This window comes from Papio anubis, chromosome 7 (assembly GCF_008728515.1).
Source record: "Papio anubis isolate 15944 chromosome 7, Panubis1.0, whole genome shotgun sequence".
Taxonomy (NCBI): domain Eukaryota; kingdom Metazoa; phylum Chordata; class Mammalia; order Primates; family Cercopithecidae; genus Papio; species Papio anubis.
In genome coordinates this window covers 3,182,236-3,193,603 of record NC_044982.1, presented here as the reverse complement: position 1 = coordinate 3,193,603, position 11,368 = coordinate 3,182,236, and the positions used below count along the sequence as shown (strand labels likewise).

At 46.0% G+C, this 11,368-nt stretch overlaps 1 protein-coding gene and 1 non-coding gene across 6 annotated transcripts; both read left to right on the top strand.

Annotated features, from left to right (window-relative positions):
- The first annotated feature begins 1,366 nt into the window (after positions 1–1,366).
- Positions 1,367–10,304, top strand: EIF5 (eukaryotic translation initiation factor 5). Of its 5 annotated transcripts, XM_003902306.4 has the most exons (12): positions 1,367–1,482; positions 1,622–1,830; positions 2,863–3,142; positions 3,246–3,327; positions 3,879–4,051; positions 4,311–4,422; positions 5,500–5,645; positions 5,908–6,066; positions 6,342–6,503; positions 6,806–6,970; positions 7,587–7,721; positions 8,112–10,304. In XM_003902306.4, the coding sequence occupies exons 3-12, from the start codon at positions 3,071–3,073 to the stop codon at positions 8,199–8,201; spliced, it is 1,296 nt and encodes a 431-aa protein (XP_003902355.1). In that variant the 5' UTR covers positions 1,367–1,482; positions 1,622–1,830; positions 2,863–3,070; the 3' UTR covers positions 8,202–10,304. The 5 variants fall into 5 exon arrangements, with proteins under 5 accessions (XP_003902355.1, XP_021797319.1, XP_021797318.1 ...); XM_021941627.1 differs by lacking the exon at positions 6,806–6,970; XM_021941626.1 differs by lacking the exon at positions 1,622–1,830 and having other exon boundaries at positions 1,419–1,482.
- On the top strand, positions 5,035–5,160 carry LOC116276218. Its single transcript, XR_004185648.1, has one exon. It is a non-coding gene; the product is annotated as a small nucleolar RNA SNORA28 (small nucleolar RNA).
- Positions 10,305–11,368: the final 1,064 nt, after the last annotated feature.

Here is an 11,368-nt window from a genome sequence, read left to right as displayed (position 1 = left end):
AGTCTAAGTGAGGTCTTCAAACTTCAGGGTGAACTACGGATGTGTTTTTAAGTCTCAAGTTTTCACAAAAAATTCCAAGTTTCAGAAAGAATGCGAGAGTTTCAACAGAACTAAAATATGAGAGCCTCTCTCTAAATAATAATTTTCTTTTTTTTTTTTGAAGACAGTCTCACTCTGTTGTCCAGGCTGGAGTGCAGAGGTGTGATCTCGGCTCACTGCAACCTGTGCCTCCCAGGTTCAAGGATTCTCCTGCCTCAGCCTCCCGAGTAGCTGGCATTACAAGCGCGCCACCACGCCCAGCTGATTTTTTGTATTTTTAGTAGAGACGGGGTTCCACCATATTGGCCAGGCTGGTCTCAAATTCCTGACCTCAGGTGATCCGCCCACCTCAGCCCTCCCAAAGTGCTGGAATTACAGACGTGAGCCACCGCGACCGGCCTAAATAATAATTTTCAACAGAATACATTGGAATCTCATTATAAACGCCTGCTCTGGGCTACGATTTGCCTGTCAAGGAATTCACAAGTCATAAACTGGAGGGGTGGACCCGAGGTGATGCCCACTAGGAGCAAGGTGACAGAGAAGCACGAAGCACAGCGCTTTTCAAGCCTGGGAGCGCAGGGAGGCCTTCACCAGAAGGTGGGAACCCACCACGAAGCGCCTTCAGGAGGCCCCGGGATTCCAAACCAATTAAGGGCCTGCTCTTCCGAAAACGGGAGGCGACGCGCTGAGCTAAGCGCGCAGGCCGGGGTGCGGGCCGGCACCGAGGCGGCGCGGTCTCGCGACGGCCCTGGGCAGTGACTGGCTCGTTCCGCCAGCGGCCAATCCACCCCGAGTCCAAAACAGAAGACAGCCCTGGGATGAAAGACCCAAGCCTGGGCTTAGGATGGAAAAACAACTATTGCTCGAGGCCCGGAGACGGGAGTCCCGGGAGGACGGGGAAGGGAGACAAGCGCCCACCGCGGAGAGAACGCGGTAGGGTTCCTCTCCCCGAAGGTGGCGGCCGCAATAACACGGCCTCGAGAGCGGTTTCGAGGACGATGGCTCCTGCGTCCCGGGAGTCGCTGCGACGCCGCGGCCTGGCCCACACCCGGCGGGGGAGGAGACCAACCGCCATCTTCCCCGCAAAGCCCAAAGCGACAAGGCACGGAGCCCGGCACACCGGCCCCGCCACCAGGGACACTCCGGCTCTCGCGAGACCCGAACACTGCGACGCGAAGACCTCTGGGAAAGGCGGGGGGAAGGGAGAGGAAGTAAGCGGGGCCGGGGCTGGAGGCGGGCCGAGGCCGCGAGTGGAGCCTCAGGAAGCAGAAGGGGCGCGGAAGGACGCGATTGACGTCGCAAGCAAGCCAATGACGAGCGAACTGTGGCAGACCTCCAGCCAATGGGCAGTGAGGCCTGACGCGGGGGGCGGACGCTGGGGCCGAGGGTAGCTTGAGCGCGGCGGCGGCGTTGTTCAGTCAGAGCGAGAACATTCCAGAGGTGAGTCCGGTGGTGGGGCGGCGGCCCCGCGCCCCCTGCCCGGTGCTCCCCGCCCCCTCGACCCCGCGGGCCGCTGGCTGGCGGGGAAGGCGCACCCCCCGACCCGCCCGCGGCTCACGGCGCCGTCTCTCCGCGCCAGGTCGCCAGGCTCCGGCGCTGACGGGTGTGGACCGCGGACGTCGCTGGGACAGCCCCTCCCCGCTGCTCGGCGGCGGCACCTGGCCCGGCCGCTCCTCGCTGCGCTTCGCCTCCGCCTCCTTGGACTCGGACTCGGGTTTAAATCGCGCCTCTCTTCATCCCAGTCCCGGGCGAGCAGCGTTGGGTTTATGTCTTTATTTGACGAAAACGGTGAGTCGCGGGCGCGGCGGACCAGGAGATGGCGGCCGCACAAGATGGCGGCGGCCGCCGCGTGACCCCGCCGCGGCGTGTGGCGCAGTTTGGGCGGACGGCGGGCGGGCGCGGGCTCGGGCACCGGCCGCCCCCTCCCCGCGCGCTCCCCGGCCTGGTGTCGCCCCCTCCCCGGCCTGGCGGGAGCGCGTCGCGCGTGCCCGCCGCTCGGGCTGAGTCAGGCTTTAGCTGCTGCATTTGTGAGTCATCGCGCGCTCCTGGCGGGGGCGGCCCGAGCCCCGGCACCCCTCGGCCGGGTGTCGCTTCCCGGCTGCGCACCCTCCGGGGCCGCCGGCTCCCGGGGGACGCGCTGGGGATGGGGCCAGACGCTCGGGTCGCGCGCCGCCCTCCTTCGCGGAGGTGTCCAGCTCGCCAGCCCCCGCGGAAACGCCTCGGAGCGCCGTAGCCATGGGGACCGGGTCGAAGGTTAACCGAGTGTTTGAATAGCGAGGAAAAGGGAGGCCGGGCCGAGCCTCCCTTGCTTAATGGCACTTTTGGGCGAGCACTGCTTTTAAGGAAGTGCTGCTTTGAAGTAAGCCATGGTTGCCGAAGCAACAATTAGTGGTAGAGAATAGTTTCCTAGTTACCCCTTAAAAATGATGGCGAAGGGGGGTGTGCCTGAGAAGTTTCCTGATCCAGGCGGGGTGGGGGCGGAGAGGGTTCGGGTTCGTTCTTCAGCACTTTAGGATGGCCGCAGAGGCAAACCTGCTGATTGCTGTCGGTCTGATGGAAACTCACGGCGGCTGAGGCAGCGCAGCTTCTGTTTTCTTATCAGGCATTTCCCTACCAGAGTCACAGCTTAGTCGAAATGGAGGCCTTTTATGTTCCCGCAGGTTGTACTGTGTTACGTGAGAATGACTGCTTGTGATCTCAGGTGGTTTTTAAAGTGTAATTAAGCAGAAGCATTACTAGGATGTAAAAGGAGGTGTTTCCATCCAGCGATGATGTTAAACCTGGGGGGATTTTTGTGTGTTCTTTCCCTTTCTCTTTCAGAGCTGTTGCGCAGCCATTGGTACCTGTATTGGGGAAACATAGCATACAAGCAAGAAGCTTACAGCCTCAGTGGCGAAAATTTTTTCATGTCAGAGACCGAGAACTCTTGCAGTCGTTTATGTCATCCCTTCTTCTCCAGACAGAAGATACCAAAAAGTTGCAATCAAAGATCTCTTCATCTTATTGATAAAGCCACTAATAAGCCAAAATGTCTGTCAATGTCAACCGCAGCGTGTCAGACCAGTTCTATCGCTACAAGATGCCCCGTCTGATTGCCAAGGTAATAAACTGCTCTTCAATTTAGTTGATAACTCTTTTTGTAGAATTTTGGAGTTTGCATCTGTCAGGGGAAACTGCACAATTAAAATTCTTATTTCCTTTAGGTCGAGGGCAAAGGAAATGGAATCAAGACAGTTATAGTCAACATGGTTGACGTTGCAAAGGCGCTTAATCGGCCTCCAACGTGTAAGTAAATCTTGGAAAAGTTCATAAAGGGCATATTATGGGATAGAGTCCTCAAAGTAGTTGAGCTGCAAAACTTGTTTTAATTGTATGCTAGCTAATTAGCTTACAAGTTAGTGAGGTACCGTGGTTTATTGGTTGCCATGAGTTCACAAAACTACCAGGGAAACACATTTAATTAAAGTGGATGGCCGGGTGTGGTGGTTCACACCTGTAACCCCCAGCACTTTGGAAGGCTGAGGCAGGCGAATCACGAGGTCAGGAGTTCTAGACCAACCTAGCCAACATAGTGAAACGCTGAAGCTACCAATAATACAAAAATTAGCCAGGCATGGTGGCATGCCCTGTAGTCCCAGCTGCTCAGGAGGCTGAAGCAGGAGAATCGCTTGAACCCAGGAGGCCGAGGTTGTGGGGAGCTGAGACCATGCTGTTGCACTCCAGCCTGGGTGACAGACTCCATCTCAAAAAAAAAAAAAAGTGTGGGTACAAATGTGGGTGAATAACCAAAGATTTAGTTAACTGTAACGATCCAAATTCCTCTTTCATTCAAATAGATCCCACCAAATATTTTGGTTGTGAGCTGGGAGCACAGACCCAGTTTGATGTTAAGAATGACCGTTACATTGTCAATGGATCTCATGAGGCGAATAAGCTGCAAGACATGTTGGATGGATTCATTAAAAAATTTGTTCTCTGTCCTGAATGTGAGAATCCTGAAACAGATTTGGTAAGTGCTTTTGTGGTTGTCAAAAGAAAAAGCCATATGCCTACTTTTGTTACCGTTAAGTCACCTTCGTGAGAAGGCAGCAAATATAAGTCAAAGACAAAACCTCCAGTTTTGGAGATACTTCTGTTCTTTTTTTTTAAAGTAGATCACTGTGAAAAAAGTTTCCTTTAGATGTGAAGCTGTCTGTAGTTTAGATGTCTTCTGATTAGATATTTTCATGTTTATGTTGTGGATAACATACTTGTTATTTTTTTGGCAGCATGTCAATCCAAAGAAGCAAACAATAGGTAATTCTTGTAAAGCCTGTGGCTATCGAGGCATGCTTGACACACATCATAAACTCTGCACATTCATTCTCAAAAACCCACCTGGTGAGTCTTCTGTGATGAACTCCTAAGATCCTAACATAAAGTAAACTAACTGTTGGGAACAAAATGGAAGGTTTTCTTGTAATAGGAATGTAAGGGAGACTGGGCATCATGTCATGCTTGTATTCCCGGCATTTTGGGAGGCCAAGGTGAGCTTGAGGCCAGGAGTTCAGGACCAGCCTGGCCAACATAGTGAAACCTGTCTACTAAAAATACAAAATTAGCAGAGTGTGATGGTGTGCTCCTGTAATCCCAGCTACTCAGGTGGCTGAGGCATGAGTATCACTTGAACCTTGGAGGCAGAGGTTGCGCTGAGCTGAGATCTTGCCACTGCACTCCAGCCTGGGCAACGGTGACTCTGTCTCAGAAAAACAACGTAAGGAACCTTTTAGTCTTTGCACTATATTTTACCGAATCTAAGCTATCTTTCAAAAGTGTATTGTTAATTACCATTAAAGGTGAAAAATCGGCTGCCAATTAAACTGTGCCATATCAAGGCAGATTATCTTAGGGTAGATGAAGTAATGACTAAAATTCTGATGGAAACCCAGCAAAGGATCTTTTTACTGACATTGTTTGGTAAAGAGGGCCTTGTTCATTAAACTTGAGCACTGCAAGCAACACTCTGTGGCAGATGATGGAAACTGTCTGACACAATTTGAGCTTGCTATAGCAAGAAAGTCTAACCTATTCCGGTGTTCTCTCTCCCATGAGACAAGCCGTTATATAGACTTAAACAGTGTTTCACCTGTTGGCTGAAGCTGGGGTGAGTTTATGATTGTTCATGAGGGATGACAGAGAGCGAGCCTTTCACTCCCTGGTGGAGGTATCATCACTTCATCTTAATGTTACCTAGCAGTTAAATACTCCTAATATTTTGTGTCACTCCATTCTTAGACATTCTTATCTAAGAAATGCATGATGAATTTGATCTGTGATGCCTCTTAGCATTGCGTGCGCTGTGTGGTTTTTCTGAGGGGATCCATAGGAAAGTTAAGGGCAGGGTTTTAGATGTTAATGATGGGCAGTGAGGTAACGTAAGTTATGGGGTTAAATTTTTATTTCCCTTTTACTCTATAGAGAATAGTGACAGTGGTACAGGAAAGAAAGAAAAGGAAAAGAAAAATAGAAAGGGCAAAGACAAGGAAAATGGCTCCGTATCCAGCAGTGAGACACCACCACCACCACCACCACCAAATGAAATCAGTCCTCCTCCACATACAGTGGTAAGTGCAGGGTTGATGGCCTAGGGGGCACTAAAGTTGTGTGAAGTGTATGGCAGTTGGTTGAGGTGGGTGGAAGTGTGGAAACTAGCCTTCAGTGTGTAATACAGTAATGCTTTGGATTCCAAGTAGTAGTGGTGGTTTGAATTAAGGTGAACCCAATTTTGGTGGGAGATGGACTTGATGCCATTAGCTTGACAAAATCTGAACCTTTTTGTTGTTGTTTTTAAGACTTTTGATCAAGTAGCTCTGTTTTCGTAAACAGGAAGAAGAGGAGGATGATGACTGGGGAGAAGATACAACTGAGGAAGCTCAAAGGCGTCGAATGGATGAAATCAGTGACCATGCGAAAGTTCTGACACTCAGTGATGATTTGGAAAGAACAATTGAGGAGCGGGTCAATATCCTGTTTGATTTTGTTAAGGTAAAACATTTGCTTGGTCTGTAAATCGGCCTCAGCCCAGCCTTGTGCCTTTAGATATATGATACTTTAAGCAGTGTGATTAGGATTACTCTAATGCACAACTCTTTTTAACTCTTGTTCATTCATTAAATATCTTTTGCACGTGGTTCTAGGCACTATATTTTTGCAACTGCCCAATTAGGAAAAATATGTCCATCAGAGCAGGGACTGACTGCTATGTTGAGCCTGGCAAAGTGTGCCTCCATTTCACTGAATTGTTTTCCTTTTATTTGCAGAAAAAGAAAGAAGAGGGTATTATTGATTCATCTGACAAAGAAATTGTTGCTGAAGCAGAAAGACTGGATGTAAAAGCCATGGGCCCTCTTGTTCTGACTGAAGTTCTTTTTAATGAGAAGATTAGAGAACAGATTAAGAAATACAGGCGCCATTTCCTACGAGTAAGCAAATTGCTCTGAATTCATAAATGAGATTACAGCTGTGTGGCTTTTGAGATCGTCATTTTAACCATTTTTGCTTGTCCTGTCATGCTTGAAAGTAGGGAAATTGACCCACCTTACAAGCCTCTAAGCATCTGAAAGTGCCGTATCTAGGCCCTTACAAAGTAATAGGGATGTTTATGCATTGACCTTTTTGAACCACTATTGTATGGGCCATGCACTTGCAGACATTCTTATTTGGGTACTGGAGTTGTCAACTTAGAACATATGAAAAAGCTTAACGCCAAGGTATCTATTTGCAGTTTTGTCACAACAACAAAAAAGCTCAACGGTACCTTCTTCATGGTTTGGAGTGTGTGGTAGCAATGCATCAAGCTCAGCTTATCTCCAAGATTCCACATATCTTGAAGGAGATGTACGATGCAGACCTTTTAGAAGAAGAGGTCATCATCAGCTGGTCGGAAAAGGTGGGGAATACATAGGTGGGCTCTTCAGGTTCACAAGTTTTATGGTGGTGTTTTTTTTTGTTTGTTTTTTTTTGAAATGAAGTCTCTGTTGCCCAGGCAGGAGTGCAATGGTATAATCTCGGCTCCCTGCAACCTCTGCCTCCCAGCTTCAAGTGATTCTCCTGCTTCAGCCTCCCGAGCAGCTGGGATTACAGGCACCTGCCATCACACCCAGCTAATTTTTGTATTTTTAGTAGACGGGGTTTTCCCATGTTGGTCAGGTTGGTCTCATACTCCTGACCTCAGGTGATCCGCTGTGCTGAGGTTACAGGCGTGAGCCACCGCGCCCGGCCATTCACAAGTATTGTGACAGGGTTTTGAGATCAAGAAAAAATGTTTAATAAGCTAAAGTTCAGTCCCTGTGCTATATAGGTTGTGATTCCCACCGTGTCAGCTTTGTAGTCATAACAGACTGCTGAGACTAATGTGTTCACTGAGTACATTTATTCTGTTGAGGATTCAGACTTGTTTAGGACCCAGTCCCCTCAGAGCTGGGAGCTCAGTAAGGGGGATTATATAAATAATCAAAAGTTGTTAAAGGTCCTCAGTTAAGAGATTTGTACTCACATTTTTTTAGGCCTCTAAGAAATATGTCTCCAAAGAACTTGCCAAAGAGATTCGTGTCAAAGCAGAACCGTTTATAAAATGGTTGAAGGAAGCAGAGGAAGAATCTTCTGGTGGTGAAGAAGAAGATGAAGACGAGAACATTGAGGTAAACATTTCGGGAGGAGGGTATTGGATACAGTGCTGGTGATGGGTGTTTGAGATTTAAAAAGGTTTGTGAGGAGTGAAGAAATGGCAGTTTGGGGTAGTTTCAAGTTTAGAATTTAAGATGCAATAAAATAGAGTCTCTCAATAATTTGGAAAATAATAGGGTGGTGGAAACTTCCTACTCCTACACATTGTAGTCTATAAGAAACTTTAAAAATGCTCTTAGACTGGAGCCTATGTAAGAGAACTTGCAGTGTTTGCATAACAAAGCTGTTCAGTGAAGAAGAAATAGCTGCAGCTAGGCAATTTTCTCCTCTGTGATCACAGTTTATATTGATCTGTTTTATAAACAGATTTATCAGCTTATGTTGAATAAAATCATTCTTACCAGGTGGTGTATTCGAAGACTGCCAGTGTACCGAAAGTGGAAACCGTGAAGTCGGACAACAAGGATGACGACATCGATATTGATGCCATTTAAAGGGATGGATGCAACCTAGCTTAACAGTATAATGCTGCAAATTTTCTCCATTATCAGCCAGAAGTGCAACATGTATGTGCAAAAGCTAAAATGGCTTAACATCATGCTACACTTTACACTAAAAATCTATTACTGTGAGTGGTCTGTAATTAAGCCCAATGAGACATCTAGGGAGTCCATACACATCAGTGAGCAGATGTAGTTTGCTTATTTATAGCATGTTTCTTTTTGAAAAACTAGTGGTGGACACATTTGGATCACATTTATACAGTTATAAAAATAAAGATTTGATTTTGGTCATTCTTCAGATGTTTGGCTCCGAATGACTTAAGCTGAAGTAACTGGCTCCTTTTTTTTTTTTTAAATGTTGTGCCATCATTTCACCTGATGAGCATTCTTGGAGCCTGCCAGATATTGTTAGGTTCTGGGGCTGCAAAGAGGTCTTCAACAGGATGTAAAGCAAACTTAATTGTTAACTTATTCAGCCCATTAAGAAATACAGTACTAAAGTTTTATCTCTATAGTCCCTCAAATTGGCATCTGGTAATGTACATTGTGAGGTAGACTGATAATCAAATGACAGTACAACATCTTACCAAGAATACGATCTGAGTGTCCTATAAATAATGTAAGAGCAGATTTTGAAACTTGGAGAGCTGTTTTCTCATTTCATGTACACTTGCCCCAATTGTAGTCTTTGAAGTTGTGTGCATTGCACGTTGGATGAGCCAGGGAAATGATTACATTAACAAGCATTTTGTGTGTACGTAGTAGTTACTTTGTACTGAGAGAACTTGCTTTGGGGTGCAATTAAACAATAAACTGATTTTATTTGGGAGAAACAGGGAAGGGTGCACTTACTAGCAACCTAAGCATGATTTTTCAGCGTTTGCCCTTAGGGTTTAAATTACAATTCCAAAATGTTAGACATACTGTGTCTTTTCAGTGTGGCTTTAATTTCTGCCCCCTATGGTTCTTTAATACCTTTTACATTTGGACACATAGTTTATGCTTTTCAGATTTTGGTTGCTATCTTGCCAAAATAAGTGTTAACTGTGTTTCAAACTTGATTTTCTTTTTTTCTTTTTTTTTCCTTCCAGAATGTCTTATTTAAAAAGAAAACTAAAAGTATACTTCTAAGTCAGAGCCTCTATTTTGGTGTAAGACTTGGGATATTTTTTACTTCACATTGAATATAGCCAGGCACCCAAGAAGTCTGATGGCCACCTGAGTACAGGTGACAAGGACCTGAAAGAGCCCATGCAGGGCTTTAGATTTGGACACAAAAGAGTTGATTGTGAATTCCTTGCCTAATCTAAACTCATTATGGGTTCTGACTGTGTTTGAGTAATCATCTTCAAGGTTAAACCTGTAGGCAGTTGCCCCTTTTCACGAAGTGCACAGTGGGAATCGAGAATCGATAGGGTTAATTTTGGAGCAGTGGCTTATACCATTCACCTCTTTTTTTGTGACGTATTTCACAGGTAATGAGACCTTAATAACAAATAGGTGTAAAAAAATGTTCACATTGAAATGATACAAACATTTGATGTAATAAAACCTTGTTGGCTTGATATTTTAAGGAATTGAAACCTAGCAGTCTTAATGGAGAGACAAGAATTGGTCTCCAGCTGCCTTTGATAGATTCGGGTGCAGGTGGAGCAGGAGCCATATACCTGGAGGGATTGTGCTTTGTCACACCAAAGAGGATTTTTTTTTTCTTCAAACTCGTATGTTGCCTAGGTTTCAAATTCTTTGCCGCAAGGCTGATTTGCTTTCATTAACTGGAATTCTGTAGGAGATACTGGTTACCTAAGCTAAGTTGCACTCAGCATACTCAGAGTCAAGCTAATGAGGTTCTATTATAAAGCTTCTACTTTTAATCTGAGGGAAAACATGTTCAGGGCTTCTAGAACACTAAAAATTTTGGCTTAGACCAGTGTTCAGTCTGGTGCCAAACTTCCAGTGGAATTCAAATTCAATAATCTGAACTTTGTTCACAAGTTATCCTAATAGAGTAATTCTTCACTTTGCTCTATTGAACTGTCTTAAGGGTTTGTTTAAACAGCTAAGTTACTTGATTAAAATAATGATAAAATTGTATTTTGTCTCTGCTTTAATATTAAAATTAAGTTTTCATTTTATAATTAGATCAAAGCATTGGAATCTGCCCTGTTTTGTAGCTGTTGCTTTGGATTTGTGTTGGATATATCCTGCAGTTAGACTTGCCAGCCCCACTCACAAAAGTTGTTCGTTTCATTGGGTCACTGGCTGGCTTTATTTGCTAGTCTTGTCATCTGTGAACTGAGAATCTGCCTCAATTTTATTTCTTGAAATCTTGACAGGTATTTAATAGGGAACTCAGACTTCAAATACACAGCTGTGTAACTGTGAGTAATAGTATATCTCTAGTTAAGAATGAGGGAAGGGGGAGGATTGCTTTCTAAACAAGTACATTCTGAAGTTAAAAATTTTTGGTGTGGGTCCTAAAGTTTAGAGATGGGCAAGGAGATCTTTAATCTTAACTCTGCTTCCCACTTGAGAAGGGAGGGGTATCAGGATTGAGCCCCAGGCTGTTGGTTCCAGTGTACCAAGCACTGTGCCTTTGGCCTGGAGATGGCAGAAATGAAAGCTGGCCATCTGCAGAAAGCAGATAAGTGAATTCGAACCTTTTGCTGCATTATGTTAGCTCAGTCAGTCTTCATGGTCCTGAGGGATAGGTACTGTTGTACCAAGGTCAGTTATCATTTCTGACAAGTCTGCAGACAATCCTTATCTAACCAAATATTTTCCTAATTGCTACAGCTTGACTTGCCAGTATTCCAGAGTAACCAGAAACTGCAAAGTTGACCTTGTTCCTGCATTGTCTTTTTGATGGTTCAAATTTCAGCCTCCCTGACTACTCCAAAGCCAGAGCAGTCTCAGTACCAGAAACAGTGCTGCACTTTTGTCTACTCCGTAGCATGTGCTGTGTGACCCCAAGGGGATAGGGAGTCACTTGGCATTGTGCCTGGCGGGGCGCAGTGGCTCCCACCTGTAATTCCAGCACTTTGGGAGGCCAAGGCGGCTGGATCACCTGAGGTCAGGAGTTCCAGACCAGCCTGGCCAACATGGTGAAACCCCATCTCTACTAAAAATACAGAAATTAGCTGGGCGTGGTGGCAGGC